This window comes from Ascaphus truei, chromosome 4 (genome assembly GCF_040206685.1).
Source record: "Ascaphus truei isolate aAscTru1 chromosome 4, aAscTru1.hap1, whole genome shotgun sequence".
NCBI lineage: Eukaryota > Metazoa > Chordata > Amphibia > Anura > Ascaphidae > Ascaphus > Ascaphus truei.
In genome coordinates this window covers 60,763,243-60,789,110 of record NC_134486.1, presented here as the reverse complement: position 1 = coordinate 60,789,110, position 25,868 = coordinate 60,763,243, and the positions used below count along the sequence as shown (strand labels likewise).

Below are 25,868 nucleotides of genomic sequence, written 5' to 3'. Positions count from 1 at the left end.
TAACGTGGTCAGGAATCCTGGAGAGGGTCTGCGCTAGGCTAACCAAGATAGGTAGACGCCCAAGTACTGCATGGAAGCCCCAGAGTACTCTAGCCCATTCCAGACCACTTACCGTAGGGAGCACAGACTGGGAGGAAGGAGATACAGCAGACACTGAGAGAGTGAGCCTAGCCTGAGGTAGTGCATACACGAGTCCGGCCTACATTAGGTACACATGGTGGTGCATCAGGGAAATCTTTATTGTGCCGGTGTGGTGGCTGCCCTGCAGAGAGGAGCCCCATGTACAATACTATTAAGTACAGCGAGAAAATGGCGACCGCAAGAATGGAGGATCCGCGCGGTGCGGATAGTCCAAATTGGCGACCGGAGGCTGATGGGGAGAGCACCCCTGGCATGCGCCCCGCTGAAGAGCAAGCTGTTACCAATATGTCTGTCACGAGCCTGCTATGGAGTGGACTGAGAGCCGTGGCCGCCCCGTTTTGGTCCTGCCTAGGGCACCGAGGCGCTACCCTGGAGGACTGTGTTGAGGACATTGTTATAACAGGAGGAGAACACAGTGAGAGTGACTGTCAGTCAGCATACAAACAGATGAACGCTACCTCATTCATTGACCAGACTGACAGTGCGACCCAAAATGGCGGCTCCCGCTTCCCTGGGAGTCCGCGTGGGCCGATTGCAGAAAATTCTGCACATGCAAAATTTGCAAGGAATTGGCCAGAAGCGGCGCCAACAGGAGAGCCCCGCCCTGATGGGGGGTATGGCGCGAAAGCTGCGGCCGTGCCTTCATGGACAGTGACTCACTCAGCCCCAGTGCTGAGCCAACCGATTAGCCTGTGGGACCCTCCTCTAATCTCAACCAGGGGGAGTGGTTTCCAACTATGCCCTGTGGGTATGAATCCCGCGGAGCGAAGCGCTGGTGAGGCGACAGCGCTGCTACCAAAAGTAGTCCCTGCAGCTGGTGTTGTGTGCGGAAAGGAAGCAAATGAGAAAAAAGGTTAAACCGGCGCCAAAGGGGGGTAAATACCAGACCAGTGGAGGGTGTGACAGTCCAAATACAGTCCTTGGGATGCTGAATAGTGATGATTTTCAACTCAGCAGTGCATATGTGGAAAAAGAAAAGAAAAAGATAATGGTGCAGTAAATCAACACAGGGGGGGGGGGGGGAAAAAGCACAGATAATTTACAGATAATGACAATCAACAAACTAGACATACAAACATGAAACAATAGCACGGCCTAAATATTAATAAAAAGCGAAGCGGAAAGGAAGGGTATTTTGCACGCAAGGCAGCTGCAAGAAATCGGCTGGGATTGGCGCCAAAGGCAGAACCCCACCCAGTGGGGGATAAGGGCGCGAAAGCTGTGGCCACGCCCTCTAGGACTGAAAGAGGTGCGGCCTCAATTAAAGGACATCCTATCCCATTGTGGGACCCGCCCATAATCGCTACTACTGGGGGCGGATTCCAATTGTGTCAGACAAGGGCGGAGCTGAACCAAGGAGTGGCTGACAATCCAACCCCTGTTGATCACTCACGCGGAACCAGCTTTCAGAACAGACCATTGTTGAAAGTGGCTCCCACCAGGACAATGGCCTGCTCCCCAGACGTGAATAAGATGGTGTCCACTCAGCCCTATGCAGTACCAGGGGGGGTACTGGTGATACGCGTAGCGGGCGCTGAGACAGTGGTGGGCCTCTGCCTGCAATGCAGACTGCCCGGCAGAACCATGGGTACAGCGGCGCGCTGTCCACAGTGTGGCATGCAATACCTGTGGCCTATGCCCACCTTTGTGCCAATCCAGACAAATGACCCGACGGGGGATACGGCTAGGCTGTCCGCCGAGTCCCCCGGTGTGCTGTGGACCAAGGGTGCAGATCCTGGAGAATGGGGATCGGAGCCGGTTAATACGGCTGGGCCCGAAGAGCATGGAGCGATCGGTCAGGCGACTGACCGGGAGAAGAGAAGGCGGTCGCCACGATCGGCGACCCCAAGTACCCTTAACGTGGATTCCTCGGACGAGGGACCCAAAGAATTATCCAGTACCCTGGTCTGGCCGGTGGCGGTGTCCTGTGGAGGAAATGGGGTAAAAAGGCCACTTACCGGGAGTGACAGTGGGAGGAGTCGGGTGTCGCCGGTGAAGCGGAGACCTGAGAGGCGGAGCCCTTCCATTCCGGGGACCGGCGCGTCCAGTGGCAACGGGCGATCCACGCCCACCCTGCGGACTGGTAAGAATAGTCCTTGTTTTTGCCAGGCTCTGGTGCTGACACTAGCAGAGGAGGGGCTGTGCCAGGCCAAGACGGTGCACGTGGCCGCAGGTGGACTTCCGGATATCATCATGGAGGAAGAGATCCCGCATGGGGGTCCATCCCAAGATGGCGGCGTATCCGAATCCGGCGATGACGTCGTTTCCGGCGGAGGTGGCGGAGCAAGCGGAAGTCGAGTACACGCGTCTCAGCGATCGGGCAGAGGTTCCCGATCACCCCGGAAGACAAAGAGCTGGCAGGCCGAGAGGCGGAGCGAGAAGGGTGAGGCTCAGCCAGCGGAACCGCCGCTCAGTGGTACGGGACAGTCCGATAACGGAGAGCGGGTCGGAACCCCGCGGCTGCCAACCGCCTACCCCTATGCCCAACCCCACGCCCTAGATAATGCCCCTGCCCCAGTCACCTGTTCCCGGGGATCCTCGTCCAGTTTGGGGGTGTCGGAAGGGTCCTTGGGGGTTGGTGAGAACCGGACTGGGGAGAGACTAGGCAGCTTTGCCTCCGAGGGTGGTTCAAGGGGTGGAGGACAATTGGGGCATGTGTCAAAGTCCCGATGGGTGCCTGAAGAGGCTGATGTACAATTGGAGACGCCAAAACACGAGAGGTGGTCCAGACCCCGTTCCGCGGGGACCTCCGGGGTATGCCCTTGGGGGGGTACCGATGAGGGAGACTCTCTAGAGTCTGGGCCCGAGATGCCTAGGGAGACCCGTTGGTGGGCGCCCTTATTTGAGGGATATGTGGGGTGGATGGACCGCACGCGGTTTCTACTAGAAAAAGATGATGTGGTAGACTACTGGTGGGCTAAAGGGGAGTTCACGCCCGCCGAGAGAAAGAAAGAGCTACAGTTCAGGTGGTTCCTAATAGGCCGGAACGAGATTGAACCAATGGGTCCTGAGATATTATCAGACCCTGTGGACCCAGATGAGCCCTTGTCCTGGGTATTACCAGGGAGAGCGGGGAACGCCAATTTAACTAGGTGTAGTCGGGCTGAAAGGGCCATTACAGCAAAATACAAGTACTCCCATGGCTTGGAGTACCCGTACGTCCCAGAACCCCTCATGCAGGAGATTGAGGATAACAGGGACCAATGGTTAAGGGAGACCATAGAGGAATACATGGTCAATAAGGGGGGTGCCATTACTGGCAGTAAGGTGGAGGAACGGATTGAACACCTAATAAGGGTATGGAGCATCGGGCGGAGTGTTTATAAGCACAAGGTGATGTACCGGCCTGAGAGGGGTTTGCCGCACAGTTACAGCGTGACTGTCCTGGACATGGGGGGTCGGGAGGTTAAGAAACCCGACCCCCGGCACTATTATTAGGAGGTACTGGGTAGCATTGCGCGAGTTCGTGGCTGCTGGTCAGGGCGTGCTTGGCGCGGTGTGGTTGTTGTTTCATAAATCTCATGTTATAATAAAAAAATGTGTATGTTCCATTTTACAGTGCTTCCTGAGGAAAGGTATTTCAAATTTAGGTCCCAGCCGGGGTCGGTGGGATTCACCAGGGGGAGAATGTAGCCATGCTGTAAAATGGCTGCAGTCATCTCTCCTGCTGACAGTAAGGCCTGGTAAGTTATGGGCATGCCAGCAGTAATCATGGAGGTTTGCCCTCACACCCTGGTGAGGTGCCCTATGTATGGATGGGAGTGGTCACAGGCTCTGACTCCATGGTTAGTGATGTCAGAGTTGTGCCAGCCCCCAGAGGATACATAAGGCACAGCACTGATCAAAAAGTTAGGATTAGGTAATAGGTTCTTCCCAGTTCAGGAAGGAGCGAAGAGTGATTATGTTATAAGCTGCTGAATTATGAGACTGTGACCAGGGACCTGGCACAGGTTAGATACCCCTACGGGGATAGGGAATCCCTAATCAAGGAGGAATATACCTTTCAGAGGGAAGCCGCTGAACAATTATGTGTGGCTAAAGAACACTCACTGCAAGGGGCAGCTAGCCCACATCCATCAATAAAGATGACCCTAGCAAACAAACAATAATAAGCCCTCTAAAAAGCGCTGACCTACAGAAAAATAAATTAGTGATAACTATGATAACAAATTAAAGTGAATAACCCTAAAGTGATCAAAAATTAATCAAAAATTGATCAAAAGATAAAAGCAGCCTAAGGAACAAAAAATCAACAGACTATTCCAAATCTGTATAAACCAAATAAACATACAAATAAATTGTCCCAGGCGCTGTGAATATAGTCCAATGAACCCAAATACCGTGAACCAATTGGGCAGTCTTTAGTATAGGCTTCCTATGCCAGATAGATGATCTTGATAGTTGTTGGACAGGCAGGGGTGTTGTCTGATAAGATATGCTGATGTCTAGGATGAGGGGCTCTCAGGTACAGTTGAGAGAATCTGTGCCTCACGTCTCTGTTCCTCAGAACGTCTCACGGATCCACGTGGTCTGGTCTGCAGGGGTCCCCTCACTCAGCGATGGTAGTAGTAGAGATGGTTTACTCCAACGCTCCCACAGATGAATGCGTGTGTGTGTGGGGGAGGGGGGGTTGAGACGGGGAAGATATGGAAATGTACTAGTGTGATAACGTACAAGGTATTTATTGACATACAACAACAATAAAATCACACTTACAATGTGGAAAGTTGGCGAGCTCCGCTCACAATGCCGTCCGCAGCCTGTGTAGCTCCTAATGCTGCCAAGGGGAAGGTCGCTGCGCGCTGCACTCGATTCCGGAAATCGGAGTGACGTCAGCAGTGGGGCAGACCGGAACTCTCCTCACACCAGGAACTACAGGTGCCCGGGCAGTTCAATTCACTAGGCTCCTCCTCCCTACGCGTTTCGTGACGAGTTGTCACTTCCTCAGGGGATAATGGAGCCTCAAATCAGGTGGCACTTCAGGCCAGTCTCTGGTTCTTGTTCTGGGTCTGGATAGGTGTTCGTTGAGGGGCCAGCCTCTGGTAGGTTCCTGGGTCTGTTCCCTTGGTGTCTTGAAATCAGCACACAGTAATCCTGTGTGCTCAAGATTCTCCTAATAAAGATGACCCTGTTGAAATATACTCTCGTGTGTAAGTGTGGAGTAATTGCACAGAGAGAAGCACCACAGAGGAGTTCCTCACCAGGACCATCCACAAGCTCAAGCTGGGATCCTGATGAGGTGGAGGCGCTGCACTGGATCTAGGTAGGACTCAAGCACACTACCTCAGCTGCCTGTCTGGGTTGGCAATCCCCACACAACATCATGCGGGAGACTCAGGAGTCCTGTTGCCAACAGGTGCACCACCAGACATCACACTGTAATGGGGACTCGTTAGACCACAGGGGCCAATATGAGATTGGGTGGGTCAGGCTAGTCCAGAAAACCCGTTACACTACTAATGGAAGTACTGCTGCAACACACTTTATTCGAGCAAATACCCAGTATGTACCTGGCAGATACCTGGAATGCGCCGCTCCTCACCTCAGACAAGCCCCGTTGCGTTTGCCTTCCCAGCCATGTGTTCATGCCTGGCTGACGGGCGGCTGATCTGTTAAATGATAATGATTAGGATTTAATAGGCTGCAATGCTTCGCGTGTCTACCAGATGGCATAAATTCATGAATTGTAATGCAGTATATATATATATATATACTGTGCAGTATTGCAGCCAGCGGGAATAAAATGCTTCAATCCCTGCCTGGAAAATAACACAATGCACTCGGGCAGAAAACAGTCACAAACCTCAATACACCCGAGTATACCCGAATTCGTGGGACTAGCCGAGCTCGAATAAAGTGTGTCGCCAGTGTAATGCTATATGAATAAAGACTAGGAATTTAAGATCCCCAAAAAGGACTGTGCCTGAAGAAATTAGTGGAACAGGGTGGGCTTTGCATAGTAAAGCTTACCTGTAGTTGCTACTCCCCCACACAGCAAATACAGGCTATAGCCTTGCAATTATTGTTTATTTTTAATCTAGCCTGGCAGAGAATATATATACAGTAGTAAGAATATAAAAAACACCAATACCCAGGCAAACCAAATGGCCCATCAACCACGGAATTCTGATGCAATAGTTGCCTGTTTTGAAAGCTTCATAGAGAGAGAGCAAAGCATTTCTCTTAGAACACACACGTTAGTAGCCAACATCAACTCCATGGTTCATAGCCTTGCTAACACCCATTGACAGATTTACCATCCATGAATATGTCTAAACCCTTATTAACATTTCCCATCACAACTTGCAATAATAGTAAGCTACATAGATTTACTGAGCACTGAGTTAATAGGTCTGTTTTAAAGTAAATTAGCTCACTAAGAATATCAGTGAGGTTTCCCTAGAATTAGTTTCTTACATTAAGTTAATTGAATGTCAATATTAAGTGACATTGGAGGATTCTCTAAAGCGTTCAAGTATTTTTTCGGAAGCATAGCTACAGGTTCAGTGTGATTTCCATAGTGCAATATTGTTTTAAACAGGGCATTTCTGAAAGTGGGATAAACACTTGCTGTGTCACAGTTGTTATTAAAGATACTGTAGAGTGTACTGGGAAATGATGAAACTTGTGTGAATGTACTTGACGCAGATGAGTTACACTAAGGTATATTTATATATCTTACCAGTACAGTGACACAGTAGAAAGATAAATCAGAACTCAGGAGGCAGTGTCCTCTCTCACAATACTCACAACTGTATCATTGGCTACCATAATATTACAACAAATCATACATTTGCTGTACAGCATGTGATTCAATAGTAATACTCATACTGTATAGCTCAATATATCCTGCTCTAGTGTTCAATGGTTCATGTCACAGTTTTTATCTTTAAATGAAGTGTCTGTAGGGAGCTAACTCTGATCTGTTCTTTAGAGACTAGTACGATCACTCCGTACTTATTATCCCAAAGGCAAACAAACACAAGTGTAAGATCACTTCTGTAGACAATAGTTCCAGCCTTTCAAAGAAGGTCTCAATATGGGTTACTCTGAAAGATACAAAGTAAAGATGCAGAACTGTATCTACTGTATACAGGAAATCAGTGGAAATGTTCTCACTCATTAAGTGCCACAGAAGAGATATTTTCTGGCCACTCAGTATGAGTGAATACATTTCCCACTGATTTGCTACATTTTATATACGGTGCTTGACTACTCCTACTCTGATATTAGTATCACTGTTGCCAGGGTGATTATGGTCTGCAGCACCCAGTCTGTTCAATATGTATATCACACAGTACCTTTTTGCCCTGTTTTGGTATGCTGTTTTGTCTTGGTTAAATTACCTCCCCTTTTTGACAGTATACAAGTACCATAAAAAAAGAGAAATCTGTGTTTGGTCTCAGAATTATAGTCAGTGAGAGATATACTGTACCTATCCAAAATGTTACCATCTAAATAATGTTAGTGGAAGTACAACATTTGGCACAGTATTGCAGAAGGAATACTTAAAAACTAAAATAATTTCAGTCATGACTGATTAAATAAATTATACTGATTAAGAGAAGAGTATAGTAGTTGTAGTAGTAATTGATCTGTAAGAACACAAGGGAACAAAGCCCAAGATATGTTATTGCATGGTAATATGATTTTAGGAATGACTTGGCAAAAAAAATTGAGATACAATCCTACTGTAATAAAATGTGCTCTTAACATCAACAAAAATACACATTCTGTTGAAAGATGATTAAAACATTATGTTGTATTTCTCTTTTTAGAGTTATCCGGAACACCAAAAATCTGGTCCATATTGGGTATGGAGCATTTGGAAATCTACCCAAATTAAAATACTTGTAAGGTTTTATTCCTTCAATCTCTCATATTGCTTTCAAATGTATGTAAAGTATTATCTTGTGCAAATTTGCAAGACAAAAATGTAAAATCTATGAAACATTTATTTTTATCTCTGTACACTGTAACCCTTGTGTAATACTTTCTGTATTTTTTTTTTAAGCATTCTAGTATTGTCTAAAGATTCACACAAAGGTTTGAGTACACACTTCTCTGAATATTTCCCCTTTACACACGCGCGCACACAAATCCAAATGATTTCTGGTTTAGTGGAGTACATTTTAAAAGCAATTGACAGTCCCCAAATGTTGCATAGTCATAAAAAGTTCAATGTTGATATTGAATAAATCCATATTCATGAAACACTAATGAGTCTATGTATAGAAGTATATGGAGAAATGGGTGCTCCGGAGCTGATGGAACCTCAATAATAAGTGTCCATAATAATAAAGCAGGACTAACGGACAAAATATATGACGGAGTGGGTATAAAGATGGACTGTGATGTGTGAGTCACTAAACACTCGTCTCCTGAAGGTAACAAATAGGAGTGCTAAAAAGCACCCTAAAGTGACCTCATTGGAGACCCCACGGTGTGATAAATAGTACTCATCTATAAAATCACAGTAAATAATGCAATAAATCTTACCCACTTCGTCTGTCCTTGAAGGTCCTGCTAGGTATATCCAGATGGTGTGCAGTCTGCAGTAAGTAGTCCAGCGAGAGAAAAAAAGGCAAAAGCAGTGCACTGCCAGGGAGTCAGGTGGTAGCAGAATATAAAAATCTATTTATTCAGTAACACTCAGCAAACATAACCCCAAAAGGGTGAAACAAAAACTCATACAGTCCGAAACGCGTAGGAGTTTTTGTTTCACCCTTTTGGGGTTATGTTTGCTGAGTGTTACTGAATAAATAGATTTTTATATTCTGCTACCACCTGACTCCCTGGCAGTGCACTACTTTTGCCTTTTTTCTCTCTATGTATAGAAGTAATTTTAGCACAAAATCGGGGTATTTTCATCCTTCCCTATATTGAGACTTGGGTAGTGTCAATACGAAGAGCTTGGCAGAAGTTACATGGTGCTTATATTATAATGAGATGCATCACATTCTGCATCTCTGTGCACCATTCTTTCTCCTTTTTACCGCTCTCTCCCTCCAAATCCCCCATATCTGTAAGTCTAAAATTCAGCATCAAATATAAGAAACTGCTCTGACATATGCCGCAGTTCTGCTCCAAAAAAACAGTGCATCAAAACACATCTCTATTTGTTAGATTTGATGCAGATCTGTTTTCAGTGGAATTTATTCAAACTCAGACTTGGCAGAGATATTGATGTAGGTAAAGAGGGAAAAAATTAGTCAGACACAAACTGACACATTCTATTATAATACTGTATGAGCAATCTAGCTCCGGTTACTACTCTCTATAGCCCTCTCCAGATTTCAAGCAGACAACAGAAGGATAAAAGGGGATGAAACAGATGAACTGTATAGACACATGTGCCAAGACTTACTTTCCCCAGCGCCATGGATGAAAAAGCAAACATCCACAACGCTAGGGACAGCGTCTGCCGCGATCGCTCTGCAGGGGGGGAGTCCATGCTTCTGAATGGGACCCCCACACAGCATTATTCCTTCGATGCAGCAACAGCGACACTGAAGACAAAGTCTTAGTACATCCGTAGTCCTTTGTTCAACATGGCTAGATGCAGGCTAATGTTAAGAAAAGTAACTGTGCGTCGCCTTGCTCTTCATCACCATATTGAAGTCAGAGATGCATGTTATAAGTGCTTCTTGGAGCATTCATTTCTTAGGTTAAATCAGGCCTAGTACATAACCCTCAAGAAGACATAACGTTCTGTATGTAATAAATAAACAATGTATTTTGTGGCACAGATATTCAGTACAATACCTGTACACAAAGGGAGCTTAATGTGTGTAAAGAAAAAAAACATAGCTTTATTTTAACTTCTTACACGTGCTAGGTCAATAATATTGGCAAAACGACTACAAATAAATACATTTGAAGCACAAAAATGCATCTACTTTGGAAAAAAAAATTCAAAATTACAACAGCATACAGCTAAATGTTTTACCAATTGTACTATGCTACACCATCATAGATTACCATACCATAGATAAACACGACACAAAAAAATATGTTAAAGTAATGTCCAATTTCACAGTTAGTAGTTTGGACATTAATGCATATGGTTCAGTGACTCGTGCACTCAATTTGGGTAGCCATCTAGATGGATGTCATCAAGATTGTGCATAATATACAGGCATTCACATATTTAGTATAAAGGGATGCTGTATCTTTAATAAGAAAATGAAGGTTTATCATTTTAGCACCAAAGTAAACCAGTGGCATTAAATTGTGTAGATACGGTCTTGAGAATTAGTGTGTGTTGTAGTTGGTTAAGTGTACAGTAGGCATTGTTAAATATGTTTTTAAATGTTATGCTAAATCTACAATGAAAGGGTGGGGCAAAATGGCCAAATCTATATAGACTAAAGCCACAGCTTTAACTTCAGTAAAAAAAAAAAAAAATCACTACTCTTCCCTTGAACAAGTTCATTTTGACTAATTCTATATAAATAAAAGTAAAACATGAAATAAAATAACAGACAAATGGACTGAAAAAACTGCCGAAAAAAAGCCTAAGTCAAAATTCAGATAAGAAACACAAACAAAAAACCAGGAAGAGTTCATATTGGATATAACCGCCATGAAGGACTCCAGTTTTCGCAGGATTTTCAGACGTTACCGCATCTATTGAAGCAACTTTTTGATACAAAGTTGGCATTGCTGTTGGGAGGTAGAGAGGAACACAGTGAGTCTGAGATTTGTGAAAATAGTGCTTTATTTGTGAAATGTTTTTTGTTTAAAGAGTGATTGGTGGAAAGTTTGTTGTCGGTGAGTGATTATTGTAGTGTGAGAGTAATTATTTTGTGTTAGTGCTGTGTACCTATTGACTGTGGGTTAGATTGCTGGGGTTTGTGTATGTGTAGGATTGGGATTCGTTGTGAAAAGTGTTAATGTAGTGAGTTGCTTAGAGTGGGTGATTGTAGGAGTATTTGTATCTGTCTATTGACTTGTGACTGTCCATTTGCGATATGTATTTTTAAAAAGTGAGAGAGTGATAGACTGGGTGAGAGACAAATTGAGAGAGTGAAAGTGTGGATATGGGTGAGGAGCACAGGGGGAAGTTGGCTGACGAGCAAAGGAGTGAAGTGGCTGAGGAACTGAATGGATGAGGAGCGGAGAACTGAAGTCGCTGAGGAACAGAGGAGTGAGGTTTCTAAGGAGCCAAGGAGTTGGATGACTGAGGAGGGGAGTAGTAGGGTGGCTTCAGATAATTCCGCAACCACCTGCAACTAACGACAGGAGCAGAGCAGAGATGGCAGTGATGAGACTGCAACACAACCAGAGAGGACACCTAGGTGTGGTAGGAGACATCAGGAAGGTACCGTAGAAAGAGACTACAGTCATGCTCTCAGGAATCTGAGCTCATGTAAGATAGAGATGGAGCAAGTGACTTTGCCACAGCAGCCATGGAGTGGTTTGTGAAATAAAGTTCTGGTGTCTAAAAGTATTGAGTGGTATGAACAATTATTTGGCCATGAAGCAGTTCACACATGAAGTTATTGCAGAAAGTTGTAGATCCTGTCAATAGTGTTGGAGTATCCAACAGGAAAAACTGTAAAATACATTTGCAGACTATAAGCGCTTTGTGAAATCCAAAATGTCTAAAGAGAGGCAGCATCAAGCTGAAACTGGAGGGGGCCCACCCTTTGACCGGCATTACCCACAATTGAGCAGAAGCTTAAAGATACCATTACCCAAATGGTGGTGTCTGGAATCCCAGGGTATGTTGACTCAGGCAAACCTTCCACCTATCAGCAACAAGGAACAATAATATATATTTTATACATTTCATCATAAACATTACTCCATATTTGAATAACATTAAAGCATGTACCGTATTAAAAAAATATATAACATTTGCATAGCTTAAAAAATAATCAATTTTCTTCTTGTTGTTTTTAATTGATTTCTAAACATTATTGAACCAGTGGGTTCTTTAAAGCTTAAAATAATGTACTTCAGTGCCGGAGGACCCAGTAGCTTAATTTACAGTATGTTAAAAAATTACCTTTTTGGCAGGATTGATATTGTCCAAACCAGTATTAACATAGTTACATAGTTACATAGTAGAAGAGGTTGAAAAAAGACGTAGGTCCATCAAGTTCAACCTATGCTAAATTTAGACAACAGATACTTTATCCTATATCTATACTTACTTATTGACCTAGAGGAAGGCAAACAAAAAACCCCATTAAGGGGGAAAATTCATTCCTTTCTGACTCCAAGAATTGGCAAGTGGACTAATTCCTGGATCAACATCCTTCCCATGTATACTTATTTGGTATATCCCTGTGTATCTTTCCCATCTAAAAAGATGTCCAACCTTTTTTTGAGCAAATCTATTGCATCTGCCATCACAGTCTCCATGGGTAATGAATTCCACATTTTAACTACCCTTACTGTAAAGAACCCTTTCCTTTGTTGCTGGTGAAATTTCATTTCCTCCAACCTTAAGGGATGGTCCCGAGTCCTTTGTACTGCCCGTGGGATGAATAGTTCTTTTGAAAGCTCCTTGTATTGTACCTGAATATATTTGTATATAGTTATCATATCCCCTCTTAGTCGCCTCTTTTCTAATGTAAATAAATCTAATTTAGCTAGCCTCTCCTCATAAGTTAGATTGTCCATCCCCTTTATTAATTAGGTGGCTCTTCTCTGCACTCTCTCTAGTTCCATAATGTCTTTTCTTAGGATTGGTGCCCAAAATTGTACTCCATATTCAAGGTGTGGTATTACTAATGCTTTGTAAAGGGGCATAATTATGTTTACTTCCCTTCCATCCATTGCCCGTTTGATGCAAGATAAGATCTTGTTTGCCTTTGCAGCTACTGCATGACATTGCGCACTATTGCTAAGCCTGCTTTCTACAAGCACTCCTAAATCCTTCTCCATCAAGGATTCCCCCAATATATCTCCATTTAATTTGTAAGTCGCCTTTTTATTCTTGTATCCCAAATGTATAACTTACTTCCTAAAATAAACAAATAAGGTTAGTTTGGCAAGATCTATCCTTCATAAATCCATGATGACTATTACTAATAATTTTGTTTTCCATTAGGTATTCCTGAATATTATCCTGTATTAAACCTTCAAGTAGTTTCCCTACTATTGAAGTCAGACTTACTGGTCTGTAATTTCCTGGTTGTGATCTAGCTCCCTTTTTAAATATAGGCACCACATCTGCTTTACGCCAATCTTGTGGTACTGAGCCTGTGGAAATGGAGTCCTTGAATATTAAATATAATGGTTTGGCTATTACTGAGCTTAACTCCTCGAGAACTCTTGGATGTATGCCATCGGGGCCAGGTGCCTTATTTACTTTAATTTTTTCAAGTCGCTTATGAACTTCTTCCTCAGTTAACCAATTGTTCATTAATATGGAGGTTGTGGCTTCCTCCTGCGGCACTACTATTGAACTTGATTCTTCCCTGGTAAATACAGAGGCAAAGAATTTGTTTAATACCTCAGCTTTTTTCTTATCTCCAATAATCTGCCTACCTATCTCACCTTGAAAGGGTTCTATATTTTCTTTTCTCATTTTTTGTTATTAAGGTACTTAAAGAACTTTTTAGGGTTGACCATACTTTTTATTGCAATCCTTTTTTCATTATCCATTTTTGCTAATTTGATTGCCCTTTTGCAATTTTTGTTACATTCCTTATAATTCTGATACGATGTCTCCGTCCCTTCTGACTTAAAGTATTTAAACGCCTTCCTCTTCTTGTCCATTTCCTCCCCTACCTGTTTATTTAGCCACATTGGTTTTGACTTATTTCTTTTATACTTATTACCCAAGGGTATACAGTGTGTTTTTCTAACAATGTTTTAAAGACTGCCCATTTATCTTCTACATTTTTCCCTGCAAAAACATCATCCCATTGTATTACTACTAGATTAGACCTCAGTTTATTAAAATCTGCCTATCTAAAGTTTAAGGTCTTTGTTGAACCCAAGAAATCTATTTTTTGATAATTTATTTCAAATGAGACCATGTTATGATCACTGTTACCCAAATGTTCCAGGACTTGAATATTTGGTATTACTTCTACATTATTTGATATGACCAAATCCAGTATTGCCCCTCTCCTGGTTGGTTCCTCAATAATTTGGGTCATATAATTGTCTTTAGGCAGCCCCCAAAAACCTGTTTCCTTTTGTTGTAACGCTAATCTCATTGCCCCAGTCTATGTCTGGATAATTAAAATCCCCCATTATGCAAACATGACCCAGTTGTGATGCCTTCTCCATTTGCAAAAGTATTTTAGCTTCCTCAATCTCACAGATTTGGTGGTTTATAGCATATTCCCACAAACATTTTCTTTATACTTTAACTCCACTGCTAATTTCTATCCACAAAGTCTCTCCATTTTCATCATTCCTTTCATACTGTAAACATCATCCCTTATAATAGGTTTTAGATCCGGTTTAACATATAAAACATACTCCATCTCCCCTTCTATTGGTTTGTTCCTTCCGAAAAAGGGAATAACCCTCTAAATTAACTGTCCAGTCATGAGTTTCATCCCACCATGTTTCAGTAATGCCTGTGATATCATACTGCTCCCTTGCAGCTATTAATTCAAGCTCCCCCATTTTATGTCAGGCTTCTTGCATTAGCAAGCATGCATTTAAGTTTTTTTCAGCCTGTACTATTATCTTATCTGCTCCTTCCTTTCTGCGCCCACTTGGTTTAGTCTTTAGAAGTTTTCTAGTATTATCTGTATTTACTATGGGTGTCTCACTGCTTGTCAAACTCGCACTTGCCTCCATTCTACCTCCATACACCTTGTATCCTCCTCTATTCCATTTAGTTCATTATCTGTTTCATTCCCCTCCCCCCTCCATCCTAGTTTTAAATCTCCTCCAACCTTTTTAGCATTCTCCCCCCTAGCACAGAAGATCCCTCTTCATTGAGGTGCAATCTGTCCCTAGAATATAGATGGCACCTCTCAGAAAAGGAGTCCCAGTGCTCTAAAAACCCAAGCCCCTCCTTCCTGCACCACTTTCTTAGCCATGCATTAACCTCCCTGATCTCTGACTGTCTCCCTGCGCTAGTGCATGGCACTGGTAGTATTTCAGAAAATACTACCTTGGAGGTCCTTGTCTTAAGCTTTTGGCCTAGATCCCTGTAATCATTTTTTAGGACCCTCCATCTTTCTCTAAATTTGTCATTGGTGCCAACATGTACAAAGACCGCCAGGTCAATCTCAGCCCCCCCAACTATCTGTCTACCCAATCCGCAATGTGCCGAACCCGAGCACCTGGGAGACAACAAACTGTTCAGTTCATGCGGTCACGGCAACAGATTGCCCTATCTACCTTCCTAATAATGGAGTCCCCTACCACCACAATCTTTCTTTGTATCTGAGCATCCTGAGTCCCCACTGTGCTGGAGGAACTATTTCCCTGGCTGCTAGAGGAATTAGTCTCCCCCAGCCTTGTCATTTCTGCCCCGACATCCCCAACACGACAAATCTATTGGGATGTGTCAGCTCAGAAACGACCTGCCTCTCCTTCTAACTGTCACCCAGCTACCTACCTACTTTTCACTAATAGCAACCAAGCTACCTACCTGCTCCTCACTAACAGCACCACCATCTGCACCACTAGTCGAAGCAAGGGCCTGCTCAGTGAGCTCTAAACCCCTTTCAAGATTGCCAATGTCCCTCAATATTTCATGTTGCCTCTTCAGATCAGCAATCTCTGATTCTAAAGAGACAACCCGCTCACACCTCTCACAACGGTATGCTCCTTGGAACAGCTGTTCCAAGAGCACATACATGTGGCAAGATGTGCATTGAGTGGCATTTTCAATCCTGCTCATTCTAGCAACTATGAAGTTTATAAGTAGCAACAGTAAACTGTACTTCAATAAACTATACCTTGTTTAAACTGCTTCTGGTTCTAACTGCACACACTTTAAACAATCAGCACTTCAAATCAACCACACAGATCAGTCAGTACACGCAAGCTCAGGATTCGTTAGAAGCCTCTGTTTAAATAGGGACACCCACCAGGTGTGTTAGGTTATCAATTAACTTAGTTAATTAACTAAGCAAATTAACCAACCACACCCACTCTGCCTCAGGCAGGAGACAGGGAAAAAAAGTTACAGGCTTCAAATTACAGCACACTTCAAAAATAAATTAACCCACCGCAGATTCCCTAAAAACTGCCACCCCTGCTAGTATACCCAGTACTTCACTTTCCTTCTGGTTCTAACTGCACACACGTTAAACAACCAGCACTTCAAATCAACCACACAGATCAGTCAGTACACGCAAGCTCAACTAAAATACTGTTAGGACTTCGATTAAGATCTAATAAAATTTGATGTGTGAAAAACAGTATGTGAAAATCTGTCTCTCTCTGTCTCTCTCTTCTACCAAATGGAGCCATTACATAGTACTCACATTCATACCATCTCTCTCTCCCATTCTCACGGTCTCTTTCACTCACCATTCTTTCAATCAGACATACTATTTTTTCTCCATATCACATATATTTTATAAACAAAACTGAATGACTCCGTTTTGGCGAGAGGGCCTTATGGTGAGATACACCTTGTGTGTGCGTGTGTGTGTGTGTATATATGCTCTTTAATTGATGTGTGTAGTTAATAATGTCTTTAAATGTAACCCCTTTGCTGCATATATTGTTCTGCATATATTGTTCTGCAATGTCTGCAAGCTTCTCAGGCAGAACAATGGTTAGATCATCACAGGTACTAATACGCATTATTAACAGCCGTTGTCACTGATTGACAGCTATTTTTGTTCTGCTCCGTTCTTCTTTCTAATTTTTAGCTGCATTTAAGCCTATTTTGTCTAGGTACTGTAGCTCAGACAGAAAAAAATATCCAGTCATCTTGACAATATTTTACCTCATAAACAGAGTGTATATAGAATACAGGGTAAAGAGATTGTTTTGCAAAAACAGCACCTTTCAATGAATATTTGGCATATGAGCAAAAATCCATTGATATTTCTTTTTCAGGGCTCCTTCGTGTATTTCATCAACCTATGTTAAATTATACAAAGAGGTCTTTAGCATTTACAAATTACTGCGAGAGCCCACTCGCGAAAGGGACATAAGGTCAGCTGTTCAAGGGCCGGCTGACCATCCCCTCCTCCTCCTGTCAAATGAGCACTCTGGCAGGGAGTGGCATTTACCCCATTAGGCATTTGTTATAAATAAATAGCCGCGGCCTTTTATACCTTCAGTTCCGGTTCCTTTTGTTTTTTGTACGTTCTACATTGGTTCGGGCGGGGCGAGGGGAGCCACATTGCAGCCTCCCTGGTCATGTATTTTGTAGATTTTAAATATGTTATATTGTTTAATCATATTTTGCCTCTGAACTGTAGTTCCTGGTTAGTCTTGAGAAAATAAGAGGTTTATATCTTGGAAATTATCATTCCCATTACTAAATTATATGCATGAAAGGGTATAAATCATTTTATTGAAACATGGCGTCTTCTAGAGCAGGGTCTTCCCTGCCTCGATGCTTGCGCCCCCTCCCTACCTAAGAGCTGCGTCAAATGACGCTGTGGAGTCACATCACATGACTCCTGTTGCCATAGTGACGCGTCACAGAGCGTCTGAATCTTGGTAAGTATAGAGTTCCAGAGGCCTCACGCGATCTCCCAGCTTTTAATTTAAATGCCTTGAGGAAGAGCGTGGGGCCTCTGCAACCACTCACCCCCCCCCCCCCAGAAAAATCTCCCGCCCCCAGTTTGCTAACCCCTGTTTTAGAGGCTGTTAAACTGAAAATGTATTGTTGGCCTTTCTTGCAGTTAGTATATGTCAAAGCCAGGTCTTTCAGTATCTTCTGTATCTGTTTGCACTTGTGTGTCATTCAGTTTATGTAATTGATGTCACTCTGTACCCAACTGTACCACGCTGCGGTATATGTTGGTGCTTTATAAATAAAGGATAATAATAATAATTACACTGTTCTGATTTTTATGATTGATATTCTGTATGGTATTTTAAAAATTCTTTGTAGTAATCATTGATTTTATTAGAATTGGAATGGGAGTATAAATGTTATTTATTGGTTTTGATATGCACTGTAGGTGCTAAATTTAAAAAGGGTCTTTTATAAGGGACGTTTAGAAAAGGAAATAATAGAGTATAATTATCGTTTTATGTATTCCTCTATTCAATTGATTTTTTATCTAATAATTTATGGAACGTGTGATTTTTAGTAACCAGGCACCTATATAAAGGGTAGTATCCTGCCCTTATACAGAGTAAATCTCACGAAAAACATTTGTAAGCACATTGGTGTAGTAAGAAGCTGCAGCGGCAACCACACTGATTGAGGAGTGACGACGCAGAGATCGGCATGGCGAGAGATGCAATGGGCGCGAGCAGGTGGAGTCGGCGTTCGTCAGATGTTTTCTTGCAAGTGTTTGTAACTGGAATTGAGTTAATAAATATACTACGGATTCTCTGTGCTTTTATTTTTTTGTCTCTTAGGATTACTTATGATTTATCTGCATTAATGTTAAAGTCTTCAAGTATCTCAATTGAGATACTGATAACAGATCGGATACTGTTAGTCAAATATAATTTGTATAAAGCCAAATTGTATTTTGGGGTATGCCTTAAATATTGGGCTACAGTATCTTACAAGCTAGTCTGTTTTTTACCACTCTTGAAAGTAACCAACAAGCAACACCCACTGTCATTAATTAGCCTTTGTAATTGGGAATTGTCATTTAGTCATAGAAATAAGTGAGTGTGTGGGATAGTATTTAGTATACTGAAATGAGAATAAAAGCTTTATTAGTGTTTCCAAAGGGTTGCTGCTAAGGACAATTGGCACTAATGGCTAGAAAACACTTGTCACTCCGAACAACTCATGATTTTGATATAAAAAAATAAGCTATAGACTGTTGTAAAATAAAACTAAAGTAACCTAAGACTTTGAAGTTATTTCTTCTGTTATCAACACTTTATATAGGGAAAGTTATATATGCAGTTATTGTAGGTATTGTTGAACTATAAATCCATCAAAAGATAGCAAGCTCGAGTGGCTTGAGATGTAATTAGTAGAACCCTGAAATTGATTTATATCACCTTACTAGCTGCACTGCCTATGTATTGTTTTGTTTGATAGATGACTCAAAGCTTCAATGGTTTTATGATAGCAAAAGAACCTTGGGACATTATTAGATTCCAAATAATAAAATTATGTTTCAATTTATTGACATAATAAATTGCAAAATGCTTTTTTTATTAACAATAGGAAGAGCACTTAAAATTCTTTTCTATTTTTATTTTCAGCAGGCTGTAATTATTGCAAGTTAACAACAGAAATGTGGAATGGAATATTGTAGTACTGTAGCATTACCAAGTAATTATACAATTTAAAGCTTTTATACAAATCAGTGTTATTCGACAGTATTATTACGTTGATGTTATAGATGTCACTAATGTCCAGCAAAATAAAGATGTTACATGCCTTGCTCCTAACAGGAGACATCTATACAATATATATATAAAGGTAGCATTATAAAATAGCAATCAATCCCTCTGCAATTTGATTAGTTCCTAATAATATGTTAAAAGTGCATGGTTTTAAATGGCATTTGCTATTTATTTATTTTATTCACATCATACTGAACCCACTGGAACTCTGTAAAAACAGACATGAAATGGAACCTATCCACAATATATACTGTACCTTACCTAGTGAATAGAAACAATGGTGTGATCTTTATTTAATTATAAGACATTCACAATTGTGCAGCTTGCAATATAGCAACTCTGGGCTGTAGGCTGGTTTAATCACATAGTGTACATGGCTAGACATCTGGAAGCTACAGTACTGTTGTAGAATTGTATTAGCCCATCATATATCCTGTACATTAATGATCTAATATGTAAGGCATTTCTTCAAAAGCAATATCCCAACAGGCTCAAGACCCTAATCTTTGCCTTGGATTTCATATTATTAAGCAATAATATCTGAATAATGTTACCATCCACACAAAATACAATACTAGATGTATGATATAATAGGGGTTACATTTCTGCTCAACGTATGTATTGAACAGTAATCTCCAACAGAAAGATTGACTTATTGTAACATTATTTCAGTCTATGGTCCTTACTATATAAAGTGTGTTAGTGCTGATCCTACGTATACTATCGCATAGTAGTCCCATTGAAGTCCCTATATGTTAATTTCTTATTGTAAGAAGTCCTTAGACTTAGGCTGCGGCCAGGGTGGGAGAGTGCTTGCTGGTGCTCGAGCGCCGTGACGTGAGGCGCTTGGCGTTTCATGACCAGCCATGCGCTTGAGGTGGCATGTCAGGGGGCATGGCCTTTATGTCACAGAGCTGGTTCGCCCTCATTGGGCGAACCGCTCACGTGACGTATCAGCGAGCAGCCAAATCAAATTTGGTTGTCTCGTCAAGCAGGTAAGCACCGCACATGGCCATACACATTGCATTAATGTGTTTCATCGCGGCCGGCGTGAGTGCGCCCGCCCACTCAGCAGCACCCTGGCAGAGGCCTAAGTTTCAGTTTGTATTTAATAATAGATACAGTACAGTATTTTATTCTATTGCAATAGAACAAATGTTAAGGTTTTTGTTACCATTCAAGTCATTTCCACTGGCCTGTATTTTGTTGACTGTGTTTACTGGGAAATAAATGTTGTTATCTGAATAAACATATTATATGAAAGTAGGAAAATAACTGCAGACTGAGGAACATTTTTGTTTTATGTCCTGTAGGAGCATTTGTAACACAGGAATTACAACATTTCCAGATGTCACAAAGATCTTCTCATCGGAGTTAAATTTCATTCTGTAAGTAAACTAAGTTATTTTAGTCAGAATTTTCCTTATATTTTACTGTTGTCATTTCATGTCTTTTCCTTATTTTTTTAGGTGATATATTAACATTTATATGCTCTTGAATGTCTGATAAATGTTTTTGATATGTTTTTTTTTTCCCCTTCAATTTTATGCATAAGTCCCTGGGCTTTCTCACTAATCATAAACAATGTATTTCTTTTCACAGAGAGATTTATGATAACTTACGTATAACTACAATATCAGCCAATGCTTTTCAAGAAATGAACAATGAGCCTTTGACATTGTAAGTAAAATGACCTACAAGTACAATTTGCCAAGAGGAAGTTACCAAAAAAATTAAATTATGTATTGACAGATGATATTAATAGAGACGAGATTTCAGAATCACTGAAGATTGTTCACAAAGTTAGAAATGCAAAAGAAGGATGGGGAGAATTGTATATACAGCATATATAAATATAATACAACTGCATCAAACAGTCACATGATTTGACAATTGGACTTACCTGAATTTTACAATTGTAACCTGATATTACTAGTCTGTAAACTACAACATGGCACTGCCCAATGCCATGCTATCTTTAACTGACCTTTAGACAGATTCCTTGCTATTTAAATAGTTTGATTACATTGCTTGGCATTGTACATATACAGAAGATGAAGCTGTTGAACTGCTATGTGACCAATTTTAAATCTCTGATGAGCAAAGAAAAAAAAATTGAAGACTTAGAACACACGGGTATATTTTTTTTCTAACAGCATTGACACCATAGAGGAACGTGTCCATGCCACAAATATTTTGCCATCTAAGTTTCCAGTTCACAAGGAGCACTCCAGAGCAATTCATGCAATATCCTACTTACTACATTTTATTTTAAATTCAACTCGTAATGCCATGTTTAATGAGTTTTAAGATACTGAGCATCCTTTGATTTCTATAGCTGGTTTTAGCACACTTCCCCCGCACTGCAAGATCTTTGCAACACGTTCCTGTTTGTGGTAATTTGTTGCCAGTATTCCCAGCAGTTTAAGATGCAAACTATACAAACAATAGATAATGTTACTTAAGTTATATAAGAATACTTTGTAGCTGCCAAGTTACACTAACTGAAGGATTGATTGGAACTGAACGGCAGCCATTTAGTGAACCCTGGTAAGCAGGATCGTTGCTGATTGATCAAGCGAAAACCAATTGATCGGCAGCGTAGGCAATTTGTTTTCAATAAGGATGAATATATTAAAACAAAAAACATATCTTTATATTTTTTTTTAAGTACCACTTGGACTTTCTCTTTAATTGATATTGGGAATTAGAGAAAGCTTAAAGAAAACCTCAATTATTCCATTGGATTCACCCCAACTCTATTTATATTCCCTTCCTTTATTTGCCTGGCATTGTTTTTCTACCCGGATACCCATGTATGTCACTTTTTGCTGCCCAGACTTCCACACAAAGCTTTAATGTATTACTCTCTGTTCTACTATTTCATTCTTTATTGGAAAATGCTTCATTCCTATACGGTACCTTATTAATACCCTTGAATAATTTCTATCATATCTATCTTCTCTCTTTTTTCTGGGTGTACATTTGTATGCAAATCACTGCCTGTTTTAGATGGGTTTTTTTGGACAGATTTTACTTTGCTTATGTCTTTCAGGAAATGTGGCCACCTACTTCCTTCTTTAGAGCTTCACTTCTTGTTCTTCCATTTCACTTCCTCTATATAAAAAATGAAAAGAGGATTAGCCCCAAAAAGTATCTCTACTTACAATAGTCTATTTGCAGTAATTTCCATTTATTACAGAACAGTGGAGAATGCAACATTTCAGGTCCAGCAAAGACCTTTCATCAGGTACAAAAGTCTATCAAAAGAACACATACAGGTATACAGTATAGTACATTTTTGGTGCCAAAAACACCAAACAGGAAATGGCAATAATACATATTATCATAGAAAATACAAAGATAAAAGTGTACAATGCATAAGAATATAAACAAAGTACTTATTATATAGAGGATTATAATATAAAGACATTAAAAGACATGAAATATAATCCTTGTGCATAAAATTGAACAACTGGAAGTGGTGTAGGTGAAACACATCTGTGGAATGCAGAGCATAGTAAGCACCACCAAACTGGAATGATCAGTATGGTCTACCCTAAACAGGAAATGACCTCACTGGAATACAACAGTAGAATGCAAGTGAATGAAACACAGAAATAACCATGACAAGAGCACTATGGAACACAGCTCACAAGAAAAACAGCCTGCTCAAAATGTAACCCTAGCGCAGTGCAACCGGATTTCAAAATAAAATATAACCCCACATAAAGATAAAAGTCCCAGGAATGTGGAGTAACATACACAGTGGATCCAGGAGTAAACTGTAAATACATGAAAGACAATAATGTGAATCACTACAACAAATTAAATAAATTTAAACTGTAATGGGTACAATAATCAATCAAGGACATTAAAAACTGACTGACGGATAAACATTTAACACTATAGATATATCCAAAATATTAAGATATTACCTAATTACATACAAAACGAGAACCCAAAAGAAAACTCCACCTGGATAAAACAAGAAGAACATGATGACTGTCTCAGAAGGAGATAGCTGATTCATAGAAAACATCTCAAATCCAGGGACTCATTCATCCATTTAGGTCTTACTGTATCCAATGTAAAAATCCACCTACTCTCCTTCTGGAGCAAACGTTCCTTTTTATTACCCTTTCTTTTCAGGGGACCAACAAAATGCATAATATGGAACTTGAGCTCACTCCCATTGTGTTTCGCTAACCAAAAATGTCTAGCAACCGGAAACGCAAATGAAGGTACACCAGTTTTCTTATGAGCTTCCCTAATTCCCTAAAAGCATAACCATTTTTTAATGGGACATATGGTCTTATCCCCATATAATCATCCACACAGCCACTAAAGTAGGTGGACAACGAAAGCCATATCAAGTGTAGAACCCATTCATTTTTACATGTCAGTCTATGGTGAAAAACATCACCCTTGGTAACTGAGTTTCAATGTGTACAATGTAGACATGGAAAGGTCCCATATTTCCTAGTTGACAAAAAAACTCTGTGGATCAGATGCAGTCCAGGGATTAGCATGGACCAGGAAATCTCGTATGTTTTTTCACTGGCGAAATGAAAAAAAGTGGGAATTTCTTAACTATATTTCACAGTTTAGGATCACTGCCAAGTATCTTCCAATGTCTTCATACACAATTCCTAACCAAATTGGAAGCAACAGAATAAGTAAATACAAAGTATTTACAAAGGATACAGTATATATAACTTTTTGTAAAGCATTCTCAACTTTGATCACCTTTATATCTAAAAAAAAAATGTCCACCATAAGGGTGAATCTAATAATGGAATGCTTCATATTCAAACGGTTAATAAAGTCAACCAAAGACTGCAAAGACCCATGCCAAACAATAAAAATCTCTTTGATGTACCGCATCCATAGGGTACAATGTTGTGCAAGTGAGTGATCGTTATAAGCCTACAGTACCTATGCTCAAAAACATTCATAAAAGTATTTTGCATACTCGGGTGCAATATTGGACCCCATGGCGGTTCCTTGACATTGCTGATAATATGAGTGCTCAAAGCGGAAATCATTTTTCGGGAATATAATCTCCAGAAGCTGAAGGTAAAACAAACTCTTATCTTTTGAAAAAGCCTGATTCAAGAGCGCATTCACCGCTACTAATTCCTCACTGTGAGGGATCAATTAGTTTTAGCTCTCCACTTCTAACGTGACCAACATACTGTCACTATCAATATGCCCCACATCTTTTAGAATAATAAAAAAAATGAGTAGTACCCTGTATAATAGATTTCATTTGGTTAACATAAGGTCTCAATATCCTATCAATGTATCTAGTTACTGCCTTAAAGCTGCAGTTCAAGCAATATCCTACATGTGTCTTTTTCTTAATAAATAAGTTCTGTACTATGAGAAAATACTTGTAGCATTAAAAAAAATTCAAGATCTTTTGAATGTATTATAATGTAACGAGCATTTTTTGTTCCTATACCAACCATTTACAATGTCACATCCCCTTCTTCTTCTGTAACAGGCTCTGGAACACCACTTTTTGAGCCCTGCCCTCTTTTTAACAGTGAACCAACTGTATATAGTGACTGCCTGGTCACATGATCTTCCACACAGAACTTTGCATCATGGGTCCTCTTCTGCTGCACTGACAGCAATTTAGTGAGCCCCCGAGCCCAATCTTCACCAATCGATCACAGGAGAACGGATCGATTGGCCACTTAGCTAATCACTTGTCAGTGTGTAGATTGTATTGATGCACATATTGAATGGAAAATATATATATATATTTCTTTTAAAAACGGCAGCTTGAACTGCTGCTTTAAACGCAGAGTATGAGCTAGCAACTACTGATCTACCAGTTAGCATGTTTGTGGATTTTTTATATAGGGTACAAAATTGGACATATAGGATGTCCATTAGTCAAAACACCAGAAAATTTGGAGTCAAGAATGTTTTTCTGTACTAGCCAATATGGAATCAATTTCCTCTTTAAAATTTAGCCACGCCCAGTAGCACTCCTTTTGACATATATATATATATATATATATATATATATATATATATATATATATATATATGAGGTTCTGAGTGCTTGCTGGGTATCTGTGCGTTTGTTCTCTTTAATATTTATAACATCCATAATGACCAAAGCTCTGCCCTTTGTCTGCCGGTTTAAATATCAAAGACTTATCTTTACTAAGACTACAAATGATCTTTCTATCAGACAGGGAGAAGTTGGTCATACAGTGTATAAGTATTTTTAGACAAATTAAATTAATTAAATGCAGGTCTAATCAGAT

The 25,868-nt window shown here is 40.7% G+C and overlaps 2 protein-coding genes across 11 annotated transcripts in view; one reads left to right on the top strand and one right to left on the bottom strand.

Moving 5' to 3' along the window:
• Window positions 1-25,868, bottom strand: part of GTF2A1L (general transcription factor IIA subunit 1 like) — a 409,851-nt gene that overhangs the window by 44,445 nt on the left and 339,538 nt on the right. For 2 of the 10 annotated variants that reach the window (XM_075595846.1, XM_075595847.1), the window contains exon 10: window positions 11,841-11,894. The exons of 2 other annotated variants lie outside the window; for them this stretch is intronic. In XM_075595846.1, the coding sequence (XP_075451961.1) occupies window positions 11,841-11,894 (54 nt within the window). Of the gene's footprint in view, window positions 1-9,972; window positions 10,807-11,840; window positions 11,895-22,674; window positions 22,699-25,868 lie in introns of those variants that run through there. 6 more of the 10 variants (XM_075595855.1, XM_075595852.1, XM_075595853.1 and 3 more) reach the window with 6 other exon arrangements.
• LHCGR (luteinizing hormone/choriogonadotropin receptor) overlaps window positions 1-25,868 on the top strand; it is a 177,673-nt gene that overhangs the window by 79,988 nt on the left and 71,817 nt on the right. The window contains exons 4-6 of the mRNA XM_075595844.1: window positions 7,920-7,994; window positions 20,895-20,969; window positions 21,184-21,261. Coding sequence (XP_075451959.1) covers window positions 7,920-7,994; window positions 20,895-20,969; window positions 21,184-21,261 — 228 coding nt within the window. The remainder of the gene's footprint in view (window positions 1-7,919; window positions 7,995-20,894; window positions 20,970-21,183; window positions 21,262-25,868) is intronic.